The 23,213-nt window shown below is 31.7% G+C and overlaps 1 protein-coding gene and 1 long non-coding RNA gene across 3 annotated transcripts; one reads left to right on the top strand and one right to left on the bottom strand.

Annotated features, from left to right (window-relative positions):
* Positions 1-1,494: 1,494 nt before the first annotated feature.
* LOC120082395 (Peroxidase superfamily protein) lies at positions 1,495-4,531 on the bottom strand. The gene is made up of 3 exons (XM_039037558.2): positions 4,144-4,531; positions 3,816-4,016; positions 1,495-2,171 (listed from the first exon to the last, which is right to left on the bottom strand). The coding sequence occupies exons 1-3, from the start codon at positions 4,396-4,398 to the stop codon at positions 1,590-1,592; spliced, it is 1,038 nt and encodes a 345-aa protein (XP_038893486.1). The 5' UTR covers positions 4,399-4,531; the 3' UTR covers positions 1,495-1,589.
* LOC120082396 (uncharacterized) lies at positions 2,015-6,264 on the top strand. Of its 2 annotated transcripts, none has more exons than XR_005483161.2 (3): positions 2,015-2,153; positions 3,781-4,047; positions 5,943-6,264. It is a non-coding gene; the product is annotated as an uncharacterized LOC120082396 (long non-coding RNA). The 2 variants fall into 2 exon arrangements; XR_005483160.2 differs by having other exon boundaries at positions 5,721-6,264.
* The last annotated feature ends 16,949 nt before the right edge of the window (positions 6,265-23,213 follow it).

The following is a 23,213-nucleotide window of genomic DNA, read 5'->3' as shown; positions in this document are numbered from 1 at the left end:
CATATATAAACTTGTTGAAATTTCAAAAGTATTTCAGCCTTATTATTTTGAAGAATTAATTTTGTAAACCACACTTTTTATTTCATACAAATTCGGTCCCTGTATGGTTAATAATGGAGTTGTGCCTCATGTTTTACCTTTGACTGCAATGAGACAAGTAACAGAAGTTGGAGAAATAAATTTCTAAGTTAAATTATAAATTTTGTCTCTATAATTTAAAATTGAGTTAAAATTAATTTTAGAAAAATCTAAAATCATTTCAAATTGATTTTGAAGGAATTAGTTGATATGTGATTTTTGTTAAGTGATTGACAAGAACCAGTCTCAAAATGACTATCTAATTCAGTTTTTGTTAAAATATTATTGGATAGCTATTTGTGAAACTATTGGAACAAAAGATTGTTAATAAAATAAATTATTATATATATAAATTTTAAATTTTAATATCTATTATAAACATTCACTTTACTTAAAATATGAACCATGCAAATAAGAATTTAACAATAAAATAAATAAAAATAGATATTTATCATAATTATTTAGTTAAACAATAATTTCTCAAATAGAAAATATAACTTTGAGTAATTGGGTAATTCTAAATTCACTTTTAGAACCAAATATAATAATTTAAAATCATTTTTAAATATGAAAATTCTTATCAATAGAAAAATTCGAAAAATATTTTTTATTTTTAAAAAGATCCCTTTTAAATATTTGAAAATAACTTAAAATAGTTTGGAACCAAACATAAATTGATTATTTAAAAATCAATTTTACAAATTCAATTGTATCTCTTTTTCTAAAATTACTACTCCAACTAACACTACTAAACACACTCTTAATTACTTGCTTTCAGAAATTTGAAAGAGAAAAAATAGACTATGAAGGGCAACCCCTTCCAACCAAGAGTTCAACACATACCATTTTTAGTCTAGGTTGTTTTATTAACAAATTGACCCATAATTGACTCGTTTAGTCTGTAAATTTGTCATTGGTTGGTCTGATCAAATTTCAGACACACAAGAGCCCAACTTGTATAGTTAGTGATATTTTAGAAGTTTATAATGACAATTTTTTCAATGAATAAATGTGTTAGTCAACTATATAGAGTGAGGAGTAAGAGATGATACAATTTGTGAATAAGTTGTGAAATTTATTAAAACTACAAGAATCAGATTAAAACTTGGCCAAAGTAAATCCACGTAGACAAAATTAAAACTTTAAAAACTATTGAGCCCAAATTTTAATTAACTTATTTTAAATTACTTTGAATCTCTTTTTTTAGTACACTAAGATAAGGAATCCATGATACTTCTCTTGACTTATTGTAATATATATTGCATAATTAGCATGTACTTATTTGCAAAAATGGTAATTATGATATACTCCTTTGCAAATTTCTTACCCCTATTTGTTTTGTTTGTACTAAAATGTTATTTTAAAATATTTAATGAAGATTACCATATGAGCTGCAAAACCCAACGCTCCTGGCTCTATAGAAAAATTTCTCTCATATATTTCTGAAAATGAAATTAGAAGGAAAAAAAAAAAAAGGTTTATTTTCAAATATGTGGTGATCAAGGCATCCATCAACTCTGATGAATGCTACAATCCGTTCTTCGCTCTCCATGTCTACGTCCCCTTTTCACACCAATCGATCCCATTTTGTCCATCGCCGCCGCGAAAGCTTGAAAAAACTTCTGCTTATCCTTCGCCAAACTCTGCACCATCGTCTTCATCCTCGCATCCGAAACCAGAGCTTGATCCGTAGCCAATAGTCCCAATTTACCTTCCAAATTTCCATAGTACGCATGATCGAACACAAACGGCGTCGTTACATCGAACGGCGCCACTATATCCGTATTTCCCCCGTACCTAGGGCACGACATTTTCAGCTCCTTCAGCAGCCTCCCGTCGATCGCCGGATCCGGTTGCTTCGTGCCTCTGTAGTCGTAGAGACGGTTCGTGAAGTGCTCGCAGTGAGCAAATCCGATCGTATGCGCACCAGAGAGGACAACCAGGTCATCGGCGGATAGACCTTTGGAATTGAAGAGTTTGAGAAGCTGATCGACGGTGGAATTTGCTCGCGGCAGATTGGAACCTACTCTGGACGCCATTGATATCTTCCCGTCCCATCGCCCCTTCTTCACCTGGTAATACGGCCCTCCTGCCTGCAATTCTCACTTGTTTCAGAAAATTGTTTGTTTCTTAAAAGGAAAGGTTATAATTATTTTTAAACCTATTTTTTAATTTAGTATTTGATTTTATATTTTTAAACTCTTTTTTAATATATTTAAGATTGATTTTCAAGGACTAAAAATATGAACATCACCAAAGTATTGTAAATATTTTTAAATCACTAAAGTATTGTAAATATTTTTAAATCACTATCAAATATGCTCTTGTCTTCAATTTTTTTTCCTTTTAATTTGTGTCATTTTTAACTTTAAAAATTACCTAAGATTTGTGTAACTTTGGAAGTGACTACTAAACTTTCGTGTTTGATAGGTAGGACTCTAATAAAAAATTATTAAAATTAACTAATATGTTAGATATGAAATTAAATTTTGTGTCTATTAAAACTTTAAACCACTATTAAGTCCATAAATTTTAAGAGAAGGCAAATATTTGATCAAAATTTGAAATTTTAGCACACGAATGATATTATAAGATTATATTCACAAGTGTAATCAAATAGCCAAGATGAACTTTCAATTGACATGAAAAATAACTTTGAAGTTAGACGTTCGATTTCTAAAAAAACAAAAATTGAAAAAGGTCAAATGGATAAAATCAGAAAGTTGAGGACTAATTTAACTTAAAAACAAAATCAAATCAATATGGGCTCTGTGAAGGTCCAAACATCTTTGGGCTAACCACATCTCCAGCAGGCCTAACGGGCTTCGGCCCGAGATGGGTCAGAAATCATTTTATCATCCCTATACGACAGATGAGATTAGCTTAAACTAATTTCAATTATATCTTCCTTTCTTCCATGTACAATGCAAACACATCGATGATTATTAACTAAAGTATCATTGGAAAGAGGAATATAGCATTAAATAGTGGAGTTTAGATAAGGACAACTTAGTAGTAAACCAATTATAGATAAATAATCATCTATAATTAATAATAATGATTGTGATGATAATAATAATAAGGTTAAGCACATGGACCTTTGATCTACTGCTTTGATTTTTGCTTAAATTGGATTTGGATCTATTGTTTTCCTGGCTGCAATTTGCATGACAGCAGTTAATTGTATTCGTATTCTATTAAATATAATTTTATAACCAACTTAACAATAAAGTCCTCATTTAATGTATGGTTTTCATAAACTTGAGGGTGTGTTTCTGATTGTGAATGGTGTCAGAATCTGACTTTACAGAAATAGATTTCATAGTGAACTGGAAAACGGTGAAGCTGAAAAGACAAATTTTTATCTACGTTTTGATGTTGTGGACCAAGTAAACATTTTACAGACCAATAATAAACAGAACCATCTTCTTCTTGTCATTTTGCTTCTTGTATTACTCAAGTTTTCTAATCAAATAATGGAGAAAATGAATAAAGGAGAAAATGGCAAATTTTCTAGGATACTGATAATGCATGTATATATATTTTCTTTTCTCTTGACTTAACCCATCCCTCACATTATCTAAGCAGAATGGTAACAATGTCAATTCAATATCAAATAATTGTACCAACTATCACACACAATTCGTTGGGTTTTGCTTAAATCTTTCTTTAATGTGGTGTTTATGTGCATAAAATGACCAGATTTCTTTGAATCAAGAGAAAGGCAAAGCTCTCACCAAATGAACAAAATCTCTGGCTGCAATTGCGAGGATGTCAGCACAAGATACAACGCCGGGGCACTTGCTTTCAACCAACGCCTTGGCTTTCTTGATGCTTTCAAACCCTTCCGGTCTTAGCCCCTTGTTGTCCGCTGCATCCTTTTCCGCCGCCACCTTGCTGCCTGGCTTTGTTGATATCAGAATCGACCCATCACAGCCCTGCCATTTTCAAAAGCTTTCTCAAAACCAGGTAATTGAGATTGATTGCACAATGCATGTGGTAAAAACTATATTATATTTGATGTATGTGGGGGTGAGGGGTAATGGGGCTTTAAAATTTTCTTACTTCTACAAAGCAATCGTGGAAGAATAGGCGGAGTGTTGCTGGAGCAGAGACTGGTGCATCTCTGAATTGTTGAGTGGTGATCGAGGAGACGAGTTGGTCGAGGTGAGGGCATGTTTTGTTGTAGTAGTCGACGGAGAGGAGGCGGTGGCGGCGGGCAGGGGCTTGTTTAGGTGCTGCTGCTGCTTCACATTTTGATGGTGTGTGGAAAATGAGGAGCAGAGTGAGAAAACAGAGGAGAGAAAAAGGGACTGGCATGACTAAGTCTGAGAGTGAAGAGGCAGCTTAGGACAGAGCAAATAGTGGAAAGTAGAATATAAAAAGGGGAAGACCCCAGGAGTTGAAGTTGTTGGACAACAGATTGCTGCGAAGAAAAAAGGGAAGAATCAAAACCCGTGAAACCCCAATACTAATAGCAAAAAGCTAGAGAGAGAAACAACCAACAGGCCAAGGGAAAAGCTAGGGATAGAGAGAGAGAAATATATATATAAATATATATTTATTGTGTGTGGGTACTGGGTAGTACTGATGCCCAAAAACTTTATTTTGTGTTTGATATTGTATGTGGGTCTGTGGGTCAAATGAAGACCAATAGTAGCATCTAGAGGATGCCAATTTGGTACCAAAATAGTTTCACATCTCATTAATAGGCATATAGCAATTGATCATTTATAGAAACCAAGACTAGGAGGTTGGCTTATTATCTAATTTATAGAAGGAAATTGCAAAATCTTGCAAATCATTTGGGGAGAACTCACATGGAAGGGAGGATTTGAATCTAAGAGGATAGAGATATCCCAACACTATGTTGGTTGGGATTTCAAAAAAAAATTGGTATAAGTCATAGTACATGTTAAGTAAGTCATATTTATGAATGCTATAAGTGTGGTTGTACACATTTAGGGATCGTTTGCCCACTAACTTCTTCAGGTGGTGTTGTTACCGTTGAAGTTTGCACGTTTATCAAATAACTTTATCTTTTCATTTTTTTTTTTTTAATTTTTTACATTTATCGAAGAACTCTATTTTCTCTTTTATTTCTACTTTCCACAATAATTGAGTAACTCCATCTTCTCTTCTTAATCCACTTTTCATAACTATCGAAAAACTTCATTTTACAACTCTAGACCCCAAATACAAATTTACTTACTCCATCATATTAACACCAAACTTATTAACTTCATTTAGTGAGTCCACGCTCCATAGTTTCTAAACGTTTATATTTGATTGTGCAAGTTCTATTTTAAGTTCAATAATATATCGAGATGATGATCGAGGATTTGAACTTTTGACTTTTTAATTGAGAATATATGTATTTTAGTCCATGGAATTATGCTAAATTGCTTCAACCTTTAAATGATATTATAGAAGCATTTATGACAAAATCGAAATCTTAATATTCAAAATCCCATGTCTTATTTTGATAATTAATTCTAATATTGGGCGACGATGGAATTATGCTAAATTGCTTCAACCTTTAAATGATATTATAGAAGCATTTATGACAAAATCGAAATCTTAATATTCAAAATCCCATGTCTTATTTTGATAATTAATTCTAATATTGGGCGACGATGCAGATGTGTGGCTCGAATTCTTGTCCCAATCTAGAAAGTGTGTGGGGGCAACTTACAAAATGGAGGAAAACAAAACAAAACAGAGATGGCCAGACATTTATATCTTATTTTATTACCACAATCAAATTTTAATTTGTGTTTGTAATTTTCTTTTTTCTCGTGAATATTTTCTTTTTTACGTAAAAAATATGTATGTACTTTATATCGTTGCATTTATCTTTGCAGTTTGCTATAAAATTTGGCAGCCACTGAAAAAAATGAAATAAATGGAAGGCTGATAAAAGCTGATGCGGAGAGAGCGTGGACAGAAGCCCTGTAATAAGCCAAGCCAAGCATGAGCGATGAACTTCATAAATGCAAGGCATGTGCTAGCACAGGTGCATCACTCACCTAACTTTACCCCATTTTTTCTACTCATATCAACGTCACCCACCTGATTTCATTCCCCACTTTGGTGTTAAATAAATCTATAGCCGCTATTATATTTCTACCATGGAATGATTTTGTTTGCTTTTACCTTATACGTATAAAGATCTTCTTCCTAATACCTAGTATCTTTTTTCTACCCGTAGCAGACGTGCAATTGTATTTACATCTATGATATTGACTCTAAAATGTTTATATGAACTAAATATGAAGTATATGTCAATTCAAATAAAGAACATGTTTGGATTAACTTTTTAAGTGTTTAAAAAGATGTTTTTAAGCACTTTGAAAATCAATTCAAACTAATTCATAGTTGCATATATATTGTTAACGCTTAATTACTTCATATTTGAATAACTGAACTTTGTTAGCTGTAACTATTTATATGAACAAGTTTTATGTTTTAGTGATAAAATAGTCAAAGGTCATCGATTGATTGTATGTTGTAATAATTCGAAGATGATAGGCATCTTTCTTTTTTATTCCTATTGTGAACATATACTTTATGAACTAATATAATTTGAGTGTCAATCCTAAATTTAACTTTGAATTAAGCATTGCATAGATAGAGGACAATATGTCCATGGATTTGATAGAAGTTTCCTGGTGTTCAAATCAAGTTCAAAGTCTAGCCCTAACATTTTAAAATATCCTATTATTATAGAAATACATATACAGAAACATGTAAGAAGGGGAAAAAAAAGGTCAACTAACAAAAAAATATATTTTAATCCAAAGAGCAACAAAGCGATAATAACTGAAAAGCAAAAAGAAAAAAAAGGTTTGAGGGGAGAAGTTTTATTTTATCTATTGTTTTACATTTGTGGAAAAGCTGAAGTGGAGAGGCAAATTGAAACTTGAAAGGCTTTAGGACCATTAATTGTCTCTCTCACTCCCACATTCCTCGTGCCCTTTCGAATTGGTACCACAAAATTTATGGATCTGAGAAAGTAGAAATGAAAGCAACCCTAAACAAAAGCTCTATTTTTTTCCCAGTGGCAATGCACTTCATATAATAATAATACCCCAATAAATAACCTTTTGGATGAACTCAAAAAATAAAAAAAATAACCCTTTTGGATTATTAATTGGTAGATGAGGGGCCGCTATGGGTTTGGTTTCAGTCATCACCAAACAGTGAGTACAGTGCACATATTAGAAACTTAAGCACACTATGTAATAAACATATTTTCATATTTTATAGTTCCAAATTATAAATTCTTGCATTTTGTTTTTACTTTTCAAATAATCGGCTTTATTAAGTTTAAGAGGAAAAATGCTCTTTGAAGTATAAGATTGTAGCATTATTTGTGAGTGGCAGACAGAATTTAAAGACAAAATTAGAGACAAAGAATCTAGTGCTTTCAGAAGGATTAGAGATAAATCCAACGTTGCATGTATTTCATAAAAGGAATTAATTATATTGTACTATGATTATTTTTTTTAAGAAACATTAATATTTGCCGTTCTTTTCAGTCTCGTGTTTTTACTCTGTAGTCATTCCACTGAAAACTATACATGAGTTTGTCTTCACTTTGATGCTTCAAAGTCAGAAATGGTTGGTTTCAAAAATTAAAGTAGAGAAGAACATAGTGGAGAGTGGCTCAGCCATTCATGAGATTCCCCACCCAATTAAAATATTAGTTACACTTCTCATCTTCACCTCACTTTAAAGTAAGAAGCTAAAAAGTAAAGAGTTTGTAGGGTAGTTTTTTCCCAATAAAGAAATGTTATTGAGGAAAATAATAATAATAGATGTACCTAGCATGTCTCAATAAGATGGCCACAACACTAAAACACCCCTAGTCTAATCCATGTTAAAATGTTATTGGAAAGAAAGTAAAATTTCCTTATATACTCAACCGGTTAAGAAATGTATTGTTGACTTGGAAGGCAATTGTCTTAATCTCCCTATCTCATCATTGAACTCGTGATAAATAAAATTCAATTCCTCTACTTCAAACCATTTTTAACACGTTATTAATGTCTCATTCTCATTATCAAACAAAATCTACGGTGAATTCATATATAAGTCATTATTGTTGAAGTCATATTCTTTATCTAACAATTATTTTTAAAGGAAAAAAAAAAGAAATAAAACGATAAGCATAAAGTTTTAGGATACTCTATTGTTGACTTCGAAGCTGATAGAACAAGTTCATACAGATTGAAATATGATGAAGTCGTATTCTTTGAACGGCCAGAGTTGTTATATTTAATGTCTTAACCCTTCAATTTGATTAATCGAATTTGTAATTAAGCCTTTAAACATTGCAAAATGCTCAAATCACCCCAACCTATAAATGATTTTTATACTATAAACCTCGATACAATTTAATCCAACTTTTATAACTCTTACAATTTGAACACTAATATTAACTATTAAAAACTGCCAGGTTGCAGATTGACGTTGAAATTTATCTTATTTTAAGAAAACATTCGATTGTAATAATTTTGTAGTGTTGAATAAAATATTTACAAATTCAGTTGCTATAATTTCATAACTTTAGGAGGTTGATTCATGGAATTGAATATTTGAAGATGTCAATGTAAACATGGGTGGTTTTTGCATTTTTCCCCCTAAAATATAAGGAATTATGTAGATATAATTTTAAAATTTGATAGATTTATCATAGATACATTTTTCAAATATATAAATTGACAAATTAGCACAAATTTAAAAAGTTGAGACTAAACGTATAGCTTAACTAGTTCCAAATAAGCAATATCTCTTAAAATGCCTATCTAGGCCTTAGGCATGTGAACAATTGAAGTGCACCATCAAGCTTCAAATACTTTAATTTGCTTTATTTTTTTAGTACAACTATTTTTTTAAGTGGAAGAATGAATCATTAATCTTTAAGATTGTTCTAAAATCTTATATGTTAAATTATACTTGATGGAATGATAACAAATGTCTTATCTATTAATCAATGTGAGTTTAGCTCTACGATAATTTATATGACCTACTTTTGTAGAGGTTGGAGGTTCCATCTCTATTCCCGCAATTATTGTACTAAAAAAAGTATCTTATTTATTAAGTCATGTCTGAATCAACCATTTATTATTGTCGCTCCAACTAAAATAATCCAATAATAAATTTGAAAACCTATGTTAGAAAAAAAAATGACGACAAACTGTCGCTAAAAAAAACTCAATTTCATCAATAAGTGTTATAGTACAACTTAGATAAACTATTATCTTTTCTTAATTGAACCATATATGGAGTAGAGATTTGAAATTCTAACTTTTTAATAAACGTTATTATATTTTAACAAGTTAAACTAACAACTAAATGTAACTTATTATCGATAATTATCGAGGTTTTTCTGATGTAAAAGTAAAATTTCAAACTTTTGATGCATTAAAGGTAAAGAAAAGGGCGGAAATTTGAATAAAAGAAAATAAGAAAAGAATCAAACTTTTAATATTTTGGTCCATGTTAGTAACTTAGTAATTGAGTGACTTTAAGACTTGCTTGACAAAGCTTTTACTTTTTAGAAAGTAAGCTCATTTTTTAGTCTCAACTCTATTTGTTTTATAATATTTACTTTTACTGTTTTTTAAAAAATAACAAAATAAAAAGTAGTTTTCAAAGAAACATTTATTTATCTAAACCATTTATTTTAAATTTGAAAAAAAAAAAAGATGCAAAGGACGAGGAAATGATGAGTTATCAAAGCATGAATCTCAAAATATGGGAAAAAATGAGAGTATATGCTCTGTTTCGTAACCATTTGATTTGTTTGTTTTTGTTTTTGAAAATTATGTTAGACGTATTTAAATATTAATACATATAATAAAGTATAGGTTATGTATGTAAATAAATAATTTATCACATTGATTATTTTATTAGATTTGATCCATATTATGTGATCTAATTTATTAAGGTCCTAGATTCCTAATTAAGTATGAACTTGATGTAGAAACCTATTCCGAGTTAATTAGGGTTTAATGAGAATCCTAGTATATAAAGAGACTTAGGGTATGGTCTCCAATATATCAAAATAATACACACTCAGTCTTTTTTTAATCTTATCTAAAAAGATCCCACTAAGGACATTCAGAGTTTTGGTTGAGGAAGATAATAGTCATCTTGAAGCTATCATTATCTTGAAGTTATCACCAATGTTATTTATTATTGGCAATTTGACATCAATGAATCTATACAATATAGATTTAAAGTAATTATGCTAATATGAATTTCATGTTGGATTGTTGGTTTATTTTTGTTTTTCATTAGGCATTTTGATTAAATCTTTAATTTAGGTAAAGTTAGATTAAAGATTTGAAGAAAAAATATATAAAAAAAAAAAAAAAAATCAAAAGGGAAAGCAATGGAGAAGAGAAATCTAATTGCACACCAGTTTCTTCATTGCCTCCTCTACCTGCTGCAACAACAATAGTTGAAAGGGAATTAGATTCTTCAAGCTTTGTTTAGATTTTTCTTTTGCAAGTTCGCTGTTGTTGATTTTGAATTAATGTTAGATTGATATTGAATAAGGTATCGTTGTGCACAAATAATCAGTTTGTGAAATTTAGGTTAAGAAAATCTCAATGATTTGAAAACGGTTCCAATTACCAATTGAGCTTGTGCTTTTTGTCTTTTTGGTTAATTTTTTTTTCTAATTTGAATCTAAAGTTTTGATCGAAGATTTAAGTTTAAATTAGATTAATCAGATTGTGAATTTATGTTTAAATTTGATTAATCATATTATGAACTTATGTTTAAATTTGATCGATCATATTATAATTTTAAATTTAAATTTGATTGATATTGTGGTGAATTTAAATTTAAATTTGATTGATATTTTGGTGAACTTAAATTTAAATTTTGATTGATGATATTTGGTGATATTCATTTTGTTTATTTTGCTTTAATTGTATTATGTGTACGTAATTACCGCATGAATTTTGGTAAATACAATTTGGTGTTCCTTTCCCATTATTTTTGTACAATAATGTTGTTATATTATTATGTCTTATATTTTAGATTGGATGGCCCAAAGACCAAATTGTGGGTACGCATGTGGTAATGAGTATGTGGCAATTATAAGGATTGCTCATGTGAAAAATAGTCGGTCCAAAGAAAAACTATTTTTTGACAAAGTTTATTGTCGATATTTTGATTACTACCGAGAGTACCATTATATAGTTAGTGTTTTTGCTCAAAGGTTGGACATCATTGTGCTAGGTATCTTGTTAAAGAGGTCCACCACATATGTGAAATTATTTTGTTATATTTTAGTTATGAATATATGTTTTGTTGTATATTGTTTCAGGTAATATTACTTAAATATCTGAAAATCTAAATTCAATCCTTGAGTTGAATGGATTGAACTTCAAGATTTGGAAGAAAAGTCCAGAGATACTTATCGGGTGTATAGATTTAGACCTTGCATTTGATGGAGTTAGCATGCAATTAGCGGAAGCAAACAAAATCATTAAGCACTCTAATTCATCAATTTTAGTAACTAAAAAAACATGTTCATAACAGAAAATAGGGTTTTGAGAAATTACTTTTGAAGACTTTCTTCAATCCACGAAATTCAGCTTCAATCTCCTCAACAACAAGATGTGGACTATCAATTGATCTTCCCTACTATTCTCTTGGACCTTAGATTAGATTGTGGGATCCAAAATGAGTTCTAATTTGAGGAATCTTAGAGGAAAAGCACTAGTTATTCAGCTTCAAAGTTGAAGAACACTTCTTCAAAGAAAAACCATAAAAAAATTCATTTGCATGTCTGTTTCTCAACCAACAACTATTGGTTTTGTTCAGCTTGATAGTGCAATCAAGTTACATAATAACTTGACACCAAAACATCAAGAAGATAGTGGAATTAGACGTGGAGAAAGTAGGCAAAACCCACTCAAATTGATTAAATATCAATTTCAATTAAAAATAAATAATTATTTAATTTAATTTTTCAAAAATAAAATTAATATAAAATTGATTATATATTTTTAATTTTCACAACATTCAAAATTTCAATTTTTCAATTTTTCAATTTTAAATAAAATCAATTCAAATAATTAAATTTAAATAAATTTTATAAACAAATAAAATAATTAATATCCAATATTAAATTATTAAAATACCAATTCCACAATCATTAATCCTTATTCATGTATTAATTTAAATAAAATTTAAATATTATCCAATTGTCCGATTTGTTTAATTCGGCAATTAGACGTGTAATTATATTGTATATAATTATTGATTCCCTTAATTCAAATTTGAACGTTTCAAATTCTCTTATCATGCTATTCTAAGGTTTAATTCATTTGTAAGCTAGTAAGGGGACCTAATGGACCTACAGATCATGGGTTCCAACAATTCGAGATTAACCGATTAAACTCTTTAACCCGTATTAACCAACATTTGTTAACTACCGGGTCACTTCACTAAAGCCCAGTAGTTACATTCCCTCATTGTAGATATAATTGTGTCCACTTGATAACCATAATCAGTAAGTCAACCCTTCATATTTGTTCGTAATAATGGTTGAGTCAAAAAGTTGTTTTACCCCCAGATTACATCTTGTTTTTTAAATCCCACTAATCCTGTAATGAACAATTGGTTTGTGATCCAATCACTAAATTGAGCCCTTCTCGGGCCAATGAGAGTGTGGGTCCCCTTGTTCAAGACCTAAAGTCAACACTTAAGGGAACAACCTTTCTACTATTCCTAAAAGTGGGCATAAGTGAATTTCATCTTGCACCCTATGTCCCCAGCTATCTACCTGGTCTTACCCCTGAATTGGGAGGCTTATTGAGCCGGCATTGTTAATCCAACTCTCACCTATGCAAATCTAAGCATGATCCCGAATAAACAAGAGTTCATAGTTAGCTTAGGATTAAGGTCGAGTTACCTAGGTCATCATTTTGAAATAATCAGTCTTAAATAGTAAACAACGTTATAAAGTAAGAGTGACTTATCTTTTTGTCCGATCTTATACAAACTCTTTGCATGTCTCCACATGAACGAATCAGGATCACTTCATTTATAGCACTTTACAATAATCGTAACATCTACAAAGTGGGTTGCATTCGATAGTATCCCCAGAATAAGGTACCCAGCCTTATCCGTATACTATAAACCATTTTGGCTATTTACTCAAACTTGATCCACTCTTATGTCTCCACATAAAGTTCAAGTACTCATGTAATAGTCATGCATCTTAGTTTATTGGATGGTTATTTCTAAAACGAAATGAGCAATTCAAACATTCAATAACAACTTTATTGAATCAAACTTCAATAACATCTATATTGATATAATAAGTTTATTGTTTATAAACCACGAGTTTTAGAATATAAAACCCAATAGCATTAAGGACCAATAGACCTACTTCTACTTAGGAATGGCTAAATACAGCTAATATTGAGAAGTGGGAACGGTCAAATCGCATGTGTCTGATGATCATTAGGCACTCCATTCCAGAGCCTTTTCGGGGCTCTATCACGGAAAGTGAAAATGACAACAAGTTCCTTGCTCAAATTGAGAAATATTTTTCTAAAAATGAAAAGGGGGAAGCAAGTAGTCTTTTGACTTCTTTAACTTCCATGAGATATATGAGCAATGGAAACATAAGAGAGTACATTATGGAAGTGTCCAATCTTGCAGGTAAATTAAAGACACTTGATATTGAGATAAAATGAAAATTTACTCGTACATCTGGTACTTATCTCTCTTCCTGCACAATTCACTCAATTTAAGACAAGCTATAATACGCAGAAGGATAAATGGAGTATTAACGAGCTTATCTCATAATGTGTGCAGTAAGAAGATATGATTAAGAGAGAAAGGACAGAAAGTGCTCATTTGGCAACTACTCTCGTGATAAGAAGAAAAGGAAATCTACGGGTACCACAGAAAGGACATCTCGGCAGAATAAGAGAAAGAAATAGGTTACTAAAAATCCTTGTTTTTTCTGCAAAAAAGAAGGTTGCTTCAAGAAAGATTGTCCCAAGTACGTCAAGTGGCGTGTAAACACAAGTAAACTTCTTACTTTGGTTTGTTCTGAAGATAGTTTAACTTTTGTACCTATAGATACTTGGTGGGTAGATTCTGGTGTTACTAATCACATAAGTATATCAGTGCAGGGTTGTCTGTAGAGCCGGCTACCAAGTGATGCTGAAAGATTGATCTATGTGGGCGATGACAAAGTAGTTCCGTTGAAACTATTGGGAATTTTAGGTTACATGTAAAAACTAGTTGTTATTTGGATTTGAATGAGACTTTTGTTGTACCGTCATTTAGATGAAATTTAGTTTCTATTTCCAGTTTGGACAAATTTGGTTTTACTTGTTCTTTTGAAAATAATAAAGTTAGTCTTTTTCAAGATTTCAAACTTATTGATACCAGTTCTTTAATTGATAATTTGTATATGTTTGATCATTTTGCTTCATTTAACAAAATTTGTTGGGTTGATGCCCTAAATCTCGTAGAGTCTTGTAGTTTGTAAACATCTGTATGAACAAACGTTTGGTGATTTATAATATGAGATATTTTATTCACTTCAGTCTATGAAATATGAGATATTTTAGTTGCATTAACCACAAACCAATAAACTAAGATCCCTGGTTATCGTTGTAACTTAAGCATGTATGTGGAGACATACAAGTAGATCGTGCTTTAAGTGATAACCTAAATGGTCTGTAGTATATGGATAATGAAGGGAAACATTATCCTGGTGACACTATGAGTGTGGCCCACTTTGTAGTTGTACAAATGTTGTAAAGTGCTACAAATGGTCTGGTCTTGATCATTCGTGTATTAGACATGCGAGCAAGGATGCTCCATACAAAAGAGTTTGTATAAGACCGAACCATGAAATGTTTAGTCTCGTTATATAATGTTGTTCATGACAAATACTTTCATTTCACTAAGATGACCATAGGTAACATGACCTTAATCCTAAGTGAGTTGCGAACTCTTGCCTATGAGGTGGTCATTTGATTTGCATGGGTTTGAGTGACCAGATCGCCAACTCGAACATACCAATTTGGGGATTCGTCTGATTGGGAGTTGGGAACTTAGCTACACAAGATGAAATTCACTCCTTCCCCATAGCAGAAGTAAATAGATAAATTACTCCCTTAAGGGCTGATTCCAGGGTTTGAATAATGTGGCACCACATCTTCTTTTGACTTGAGAAGAGTTTAGTCATAGTGAGACTATGATGTATTGTTCATTAGAGGAATCAGTGGTAATTAAGGAGTTAGATGTAACTATAGGGGCAAAAATGACAAATTGGCCCCGCTGTACTTACGAGTGATTTGTGAAGGGTCATCGTACTGTTGATTGATTATGAAGGGACTCTTAACGAAGAGCATCCATGAGCGCGTTCGGATCTTTCCGATTTCATTATGATCGAAATACCACACACACATTCTAATAGATAGTTATGCAATTTACACTAATTAACGACATGTTTTGATAATTAAAAAAGGGATTGAGTTCACATACCAGTTGAAGACTCTCTTCAATTTTGAACTCAACGCAGCGGAAACAACCTCTACGATCTTTATCGCCCAACAAAACAGTCGGCTACGACAGCACTATCGTCTACATGAACGATAGCAACACGAATGAGCACGAGCAAGCATGAGCGGGGATGACACCACCACTTAGAGCCCTTGGTATTCTCGATGTGAGAATTTAAAGTGTGGTCTTTGTTAAGTTTGGTAGAGGAAGAAGGAGCGGGCTGATCGTGTAGACGATAAACAAGTGGGAGAGAAAGCTATCATATAGCGAGGATGCTTATTGTTTAGATAAACCTACACGATCGTATAGGTTTTACTAAGCGATCGTCTAGTAATAAGTAAACGATCGTTTAGAAAACATGACATACTAGGCGATTATTTAGAGAAAAGCGTGTGATCGTTTAAACGTGGGTGTGCGATCGTTTAAGCGATGAAGCTCTATCGTATAGGCTTTTATCTAAGCGACCGATACGTTTTCACACCTTTTGCGATTTTTTTTACGAACTCTTTGCAAAATGAAATAAATTTCCATTTTATTCTTCAATTACAATAACCGAATAAGGATTCTTCCACTAACGCACGATGAAGGAGAAGTTTTCGGCCAATTATCACATAATTAACCAATTTAATTAATAAATGAATATAATCATATTATATTATTACCCTATAGTTTGATATCATATATCTACTATAGTAATTTCTCCTCCACTTGATATAAATCATATTTATATCTAATTTCCTCCAAAATAATGTAACTCATATATTCAGTCAATTATATCATATATAATTAACTAGTTCAATTATATAATATATAATCGAACTCCCTCTTGTCAATTTGAACATTTCAAACTAACCCAAAAACTAATTCTCGACTTTATCCAAGCTACCGACCTTATGAACCTGTGGCTCGAAGCTCCAACAGTACGTGAATAGTTAACTAAACGCTTTAGCCACGAGATCCACCATTCGTTAACTGCCAGACATTCCACTAAAGACTAACAGCTGAACTATTCTTACCACAAATATATTTTTGTGTCCATCGAATATAACCAATCATGAGTATGATAACCCTTCCCAGATGTTCGTAAGTACAACTGGGCCAATTTACTGTTTTTCCCTGTAGTTACATCTCACTCCTTAAGTACCACTGATTCCTCTAATGAATAATATAACATAGTCCAATTATGTGTGAACATCTCTTGGGCCAAGAGAATGTGTGTGGTACCACATCGTTCAAGCCCTGAAATCAGCCCTTAAGGGAGCTATCTATCAACTTGCCTCTACTTCGGGGAATGAGTAAATTCCATCTTATGTAGTTGATTTCCCAGCTTCTAAATCAGACGAATCCCCAAAATGGTAGGTTTGAGTCGGCGTCCTGGCCACTTGCATCTATACAAATCAAAGGACCTCCCTCAATGGCAGGAGTTCCCAACTCACTTAGGATTGAGGTCATGTTACCTATGGTTATCCTAGTGAAGTGAAGTCTCTGTCATGAACGGTGTAATATAACGAGACGTTAACACTTCGTGGTCAGGTCTTATACAAACTCTTTGTATAGGACGCCCCCGCTTGCATGTCCTCTACACGAATGATCAGGATCAGACCATCTGTGACAAGTCACAACACTTATGATCATTCCACAAAACGGGCCGCATCCGTAGCGTTACCAGGATAAGGTTTCCTTCCGTATCCATATACTACAGACCATTTTGGTTATCACTCAAGACATGATCCATTTGTATGTCACCACATACATGCTTAAGTTACATACAAATAACTAGGGATTTTATGTTTATTGGTTTGTGGTAAAGCAAATAAAATATACAACTGAGCAAAATCAAGATGTGAAGTAAATATCATATATTATACAATACAATCATTTGTACAAACTATTTACAAACTATAGGACACGAGACTTTAGGGTATCAACCCCAATAGGTTATATCCAATGGACACAAAAATATATTTGTAGTGCGAAGAGTGCAGTTGTTGGTCTTTAGTGGAGTGCCCGGCAGTTAACGGATGGTGGATATCATGATTAAAAAGTTTAGTTAGTTATTTACGTACCGTTAGAGCTTCAAGCTACAGGTCCATAAGGTTCCCTTGGTAGCTCAATGGATTCATGTCGTGAATCTGTTTTTTGGTTAGTTTGAAGTGTTCAAATTAACAAGAGGGAATTTGATTATATATGATATAATTCAATTAATTTAATTATATATGATAATTGATATAGTGTATTTGATACACTATTTGATTAGTGGAATTAATATAAATATGCTTTATATTAAATGCCATAAAGGAGAAAAAAACTATGGTTTATATGTTGCATACGATGTAATATTAAAACTATAGATTATAAATATAATATGATAAATTAGTTATTATATTTATTTATAATAAATTAATTATGAGATAATTGATTTTAGTTTTTTCTCCAATAACCGACTTAATGTCTGGTTATGCACGGTTTATGGCAACTGATGGATAAAGTGAAAAATGGTTTTTCATTTTCTGATTCCATACAACGCGAAAAAGGATCAAGTAATCAGATTACTTGTTGAGAGAGTAAACGATAAGAGTGTCAAGTTTAATACGATAGTTACTCGCTAGCTAAAAAATTGAGTACCAAAGTCTATACTATAGACTTCTTCTAAACGATTGGTTGTCACATACTCGATCATCTAGTTCCTCCTTCCCTCTACCCAAATCCATACAGAGCCCATAACTCCTGGATTCTCACACCGAGAATACCAAGGTAGCTTCGTGGTAGTGTCGAGTTCCGTTCGAGGGTCGAGGATCGAGTTTTACTCGGTTGTGATCGAGGATTTGCCAGTTCGTCTTGTTTGCTGGGTTTGATCGTTGTGTTTGTGTTGTTGGACGCATTGGTATTTGATCGAGGAAATACGTGAAGAAATAGTTCTTCAAAGATATTGTTTTACTCGATCCTTTTGTATTTAACTTTGAAGCATGCTGTAATCTAGACTTGATGCATAACTATTATGTTTCATTGTAAATGTTCATGTTCTTTCACAATGAGATTTGGAACGATCTGCTTCCGCTTACTGGTTCTTTAGATTTAGAGTTCCTTCAAAATCATGTTATCTAATTCATGTAGTACAAAACATAAATTAAATGAGAATTCCACTATGTTATGGCACAAACATTTAGGTTACATCTCTAAACAGAGAATTCAGAGACTTGTGTTATATGAAATTCTTGATTCCCTTAATTTAAGTAACTTTGACATTTGTGTGCAATGTATTAAAGGAAACAAACAAACATAAGAAAATTAGGTACCAACAGATGATCAGACGTCTTATAACTAATACATACAGACATTTGTGGTCCATTCCCTAAGGCTTCTTGGAATGGACACCAATATTTTATTGAGTTAATAGACTACTATTCAAGATATAGATATTTATATTTAATTCAAGAGAAGTCTAAGTCTTTCGACGTTTTCAAGTCTTTCAAAGTTAAAGTTTAACTTTAACTTGGAAAAAAAATTAAAGTTATCAAATCTGATTGTGATGGTGAATACTACGGTAGGTATAATGGAATAGGTGAGTAACGTCCAGGGCCTTTGCCAAATACCTAGAGGAATGTGGAATTGTCCCACAATACGCTATGTTAGGGAAACCCAGCATGAATGGTGTAGCGAAAATGTGAAATAGAACATTTAAGAATATGGTAAGAAGTATGATTAGTCATTATTCTCTACCAAAATCCTTTTAGGATGAGGCACTAAAGACTACAACATATATCCTTAATAAGGTACCTAGTAAAGCAGTAGTTAAAACCCCTTTATGAGTTGTGGATAGGAAAGAAGCCTAATATTAGACATCTTCACATCTAGAGTTGTCCAGCTAAGGCTAGGCCTTACAGGCCTAACGGACAAAAATTGAACTATTAGGTGCTATTTTATTGGGTATTCTAAGAGCTCTCGAGATTTCAAGTTTTATGATCCCACTTCTAGATCATTGTTTGAGACAGAAAATGCTAGTTTCTTTGAGGATGTTGAGTTTGGGAAGAAGATAACATAAGAAAAGTTGTCTTCGAAGAGGAATTAGTTTCTTTTCCTAATATGATTATAAATGATATTCAGACTCCAATTCCCAACTTCACTATTGAACCAATTATAGAACAAGACAATATTAAAGTCCTCATTGTTGAACTTGAAATTCAAACTCAACAATTTCAAGAAGTGTCACTAAGGAGATCCATTAGAGAAAGAAGGAGTCTATATGATTATATTGTATTCCTTCAAGAATATCAGGATGATGTGGGCGTAATGGAAGATGATCCAATCAACTTCCAACAAGCTCTATAAAATTCTAACTCTAAAAAATGGATAAATGCTATGGAAGAGGAAATAAAATCCATGAAAGATAATGAAGTTTGGGAACTTGTCAAATTGTCATCAAGAGTGAAACCCATAGGTTATAAATAGATATTTAAAACCAAAAGGGATTCACATGGAAATATCGAAAGATATAAGGCTCGTCTTGTTGCAAAGGGTTTTACTCAAAAGGAAGACATTGATTACAAAGAGACTTTCTCTTCGGTTTTATCGAAAGGCTCTTTTTAGGGTAATCCTGGCACTAATAGCTCACTTTGGTTTAGATTTACACTAGATTGATGTAAAAAACTATGTTTCTCAATGAGAATATTGATGAGACAATTTATATGGTGCAACTAGAAAAATTTGTATCTAGTAATTCAAAGTCTATGGTGTGCAAATTGAAGAAATCCATCTATGGTCTCAAACAAACCTCTCGTCAATGGTATCACAAATTCCATGAAGTAATAGCCTCTTTTGGTTTTGAGGTGAATATAGTGGAAGATTGTATATATCATAAGTTCAATGGGAGTAAATCAATCTTTCTAGTATTATATGTCGATAACATACTCATATCAAGTAATGATGTAGGTTTATTACATGACACTAAGAGGTTTCTCAAAAAGAATTTTGAGATGAAAGATCTTGGTGTTGCTTCTTTTGTAATAGAAATTGAAATACTGTGAGATCATTCTCAAGGTATTTTGAGATTGTCACAAAAGAACTATTGAGTAGATTTGACATGAAAGATTGTGTACCAGGAGATATCCCGGTCAATAAAGATGATAAATTTCATTTAAGTCAATGACCCAAGATTGTACTCGAGACTAAGGAGATGTAGAAGGTTCCCTATGCATTGACTGTTGAGTCTAATGTACGCTCAAATATGTATGCGTCCAGATATTGCATTTATAGTTGGAATGTTAGCAGATATTTGAGTAATCCAGGGATGTATTATTGGAAAGTAGCCAAACAAGTTATGAGGTATTTATAAATAACAAAATATTATATGCTCACTTATTGAAGATCATAAGTTTTGGAGATCATTGGGTATTTTGATTCCGATTATGTTGGATATCAAGATACTTTGCGATCGAGGCTATATCTTCATGTTGGCTAGAGGAGTTGTATCATGAAAAAGTGTTAAACAAATACTTATGGCTTCTTCTACCATGGTTATGGAGTTTATAACATGTTATGAGGCATCCAATCATGGAATATGGTTGCGAAATTCCATCACTAGACTGTGGATAGTGGTTGACATAGAAAGACCACTAAAATTATTTTGTGACAATAAGTCGATAGTGATGTATTCAAACAACAACAAAAGTAATACGAAGTCAAAATATGTAGACGTGAAGTTTCTGGTTGTTAAAGAAAGAGTTCAAAATAGTCAAATTCGATATAACACATAGGAACAAACTCTATGGTGGCAGATCCATTGACTAAAGTTTTACCATCTAAAGTTTTTCATCAGCATGTTGCTCACACGGATGTCAGCCATTTTTCTAATTCCATGGTTTAGTGGTGACCTTATTTTATTTATTTTCTATATAGAATAAAGTTGATGGTTTATATTTCATTACCTGAACTTGTTTATCATGCATGCAATTTAGCACATGCAGTTCAACATAAAGTTTTTAGAATGATCTCACTAAGAAATTTGGACCAGTTAGAACAGGCATAATCTAGATCACTTTACATGTAATTTTCATTCTATCCACTCATACTTGATCTATGTCATTGAATATATTGGAATTGTTGATCAAGGAAGGTTTAGTTACAAGGATAGTGATGAAATCCCCTTGATTCCGTGCTAATACAGGAGATGGACCAAATTGAACTAAAAGAGAATTCTATTATTGAAATAACCCGTTTATGCACGTTTAAGGTTTATGTGATTTAATTATATCAAGTATACAGACATAGCTCAAGTGGGAGATTATTCGACGTATTTAAATAACAATACGTGTAATAAAGTATGAGCCATGTAAGTGGATTAATAATTTATCACATTGGGTTATTTTATTAGATTGTGCCCTATTACGTGATCTTATTAATTAAGACCCTAGATTCCAATTGAGTATGAACTTAATGGTAGAAGCCCATTCCTAGTTAATTAGGATTTAATGGGAACTCTAATTGAACTAGTGTATACAGAAACCTTAAGGTTATGGTCCTCAATATACCAAAATAATACGTACTCAGTCTTTCTTGAATCATATCTGGAGAGAGATCCCATTAAGGGCATTCAGAGTTTTGGTTAAGAAAGACAATAGTCATCTTGAAGCTATCATCAATCGCTTAATGGAATATGATATGTTATTTATTCTTGGAAATTTGGCATGAATGATTACAAGGTTAATCTATACAATATAAATTTGAAGTAATTATGCTAATAAATTAAGTCTATTTCATCCCCATTTTTTCTTTACCATGATTTACATATTTCTTTAGTACAATGGTTGAATTATTAGCCAAATTCCAAAAACAAAAACAACTTTTTGAAAGCTATTTTTTTTAGTTCTTAAAATTTGGCTTGATTTTTTAAACCATTGGTTAAAAATAGATAACAAAGAAAAAATTTGAATGCGGAAGTAGTGTCATAGACTTAGTTTTTAAATACAAAAATAAAAAATAAAATGGTTATCCAACGAAGTCGTAGTTATCAATAAAATTTAAAACAAAACTAAGGTTTGAAAGGTTGACTTAATGAAAATATTGATAGATCAAGTTTATGATTTTTCTTGAAAAATAATAAAATTAAGACATCGTTTGGTAACCATATAGTTTTTAGTTTTTATTTTTTAAAATTAAACCTATTTCATCTACTTTTCTTACAATGATTTGCATATTTGTTAAGTACAATGGTCGAATTCATAGTTAAATTCTAAAAACAAAACAACTTTTTGAAAGTTATTTTTTTTAGTTTTTTAGGTTGATTTTTTAAATCATTCGTGAAAAATAAATAACCAAAAAAAAAATTTAGGATGAAAATAATATCCTAATTTTAAAAAATAAAAATAAAAAATAAAATGATTACTAAACCACCTTAAAATAATACATACAAAAACACTAAGCTAGAAAATTTTGCTTAAGATGCTCCTATTCGAGGTTGAACTTATATATGTGTGTATATATTTGAGAAAAAAAGGCCAAATCTTAAAACACCACGTAAAATGACCATAATACCCCGGGAGCCCATTCCATGACCCAAAATCGTTAGAGTTGCTCAATTG

The sequence above is a fragment of the Benincasa hispida genome, chromosome 8 (assembly GCF_027475165.1).
Source record: "Benincasa hispida cultivar pf3 chromosome 8, pf3_genome.v1.1, whole genome shotgun sequence".
In the NCBI taxonomy this organism is placed as follows: Eukaryota; Viridiplantae; Streptophyta; class Magnoliopsida; order Cucurbitales; family Cucurbitaceae; genus Benincasa; species Benincasa hispida.
This window is presented reverse-complemented; position numbering and strand designations above follow the sequence as displayed.

What these genes read in the sequence shown, in the direction of transcription:
- LOC120082395 (XM_039037558.2), bottom strand. Translation starts at nt 4,398, where the DNA reads ATGCCAGTCCCTTTTTCTCTCCTCTGTTTTCTCACTCTGCTCCTCATT. An exon ending in TCCACGATTGCTTTGTAGAA is followed by an intron (nt 4,017 to 4,143) that starts GTAAGAAAATTT and finishes TGAAAATGGCAG; the next exon opens with GGCTGTGATGGGTCGATTCT. An exon ending in CCAGAGATTTTGTTCATTTG is followed by an intron (nt 2,172 to 3,815) that starts GTGAGAGCTTTG and finishes TGAGAATTGCAG; the next exon opens with GCAGGAGGGCCGTATTACCA.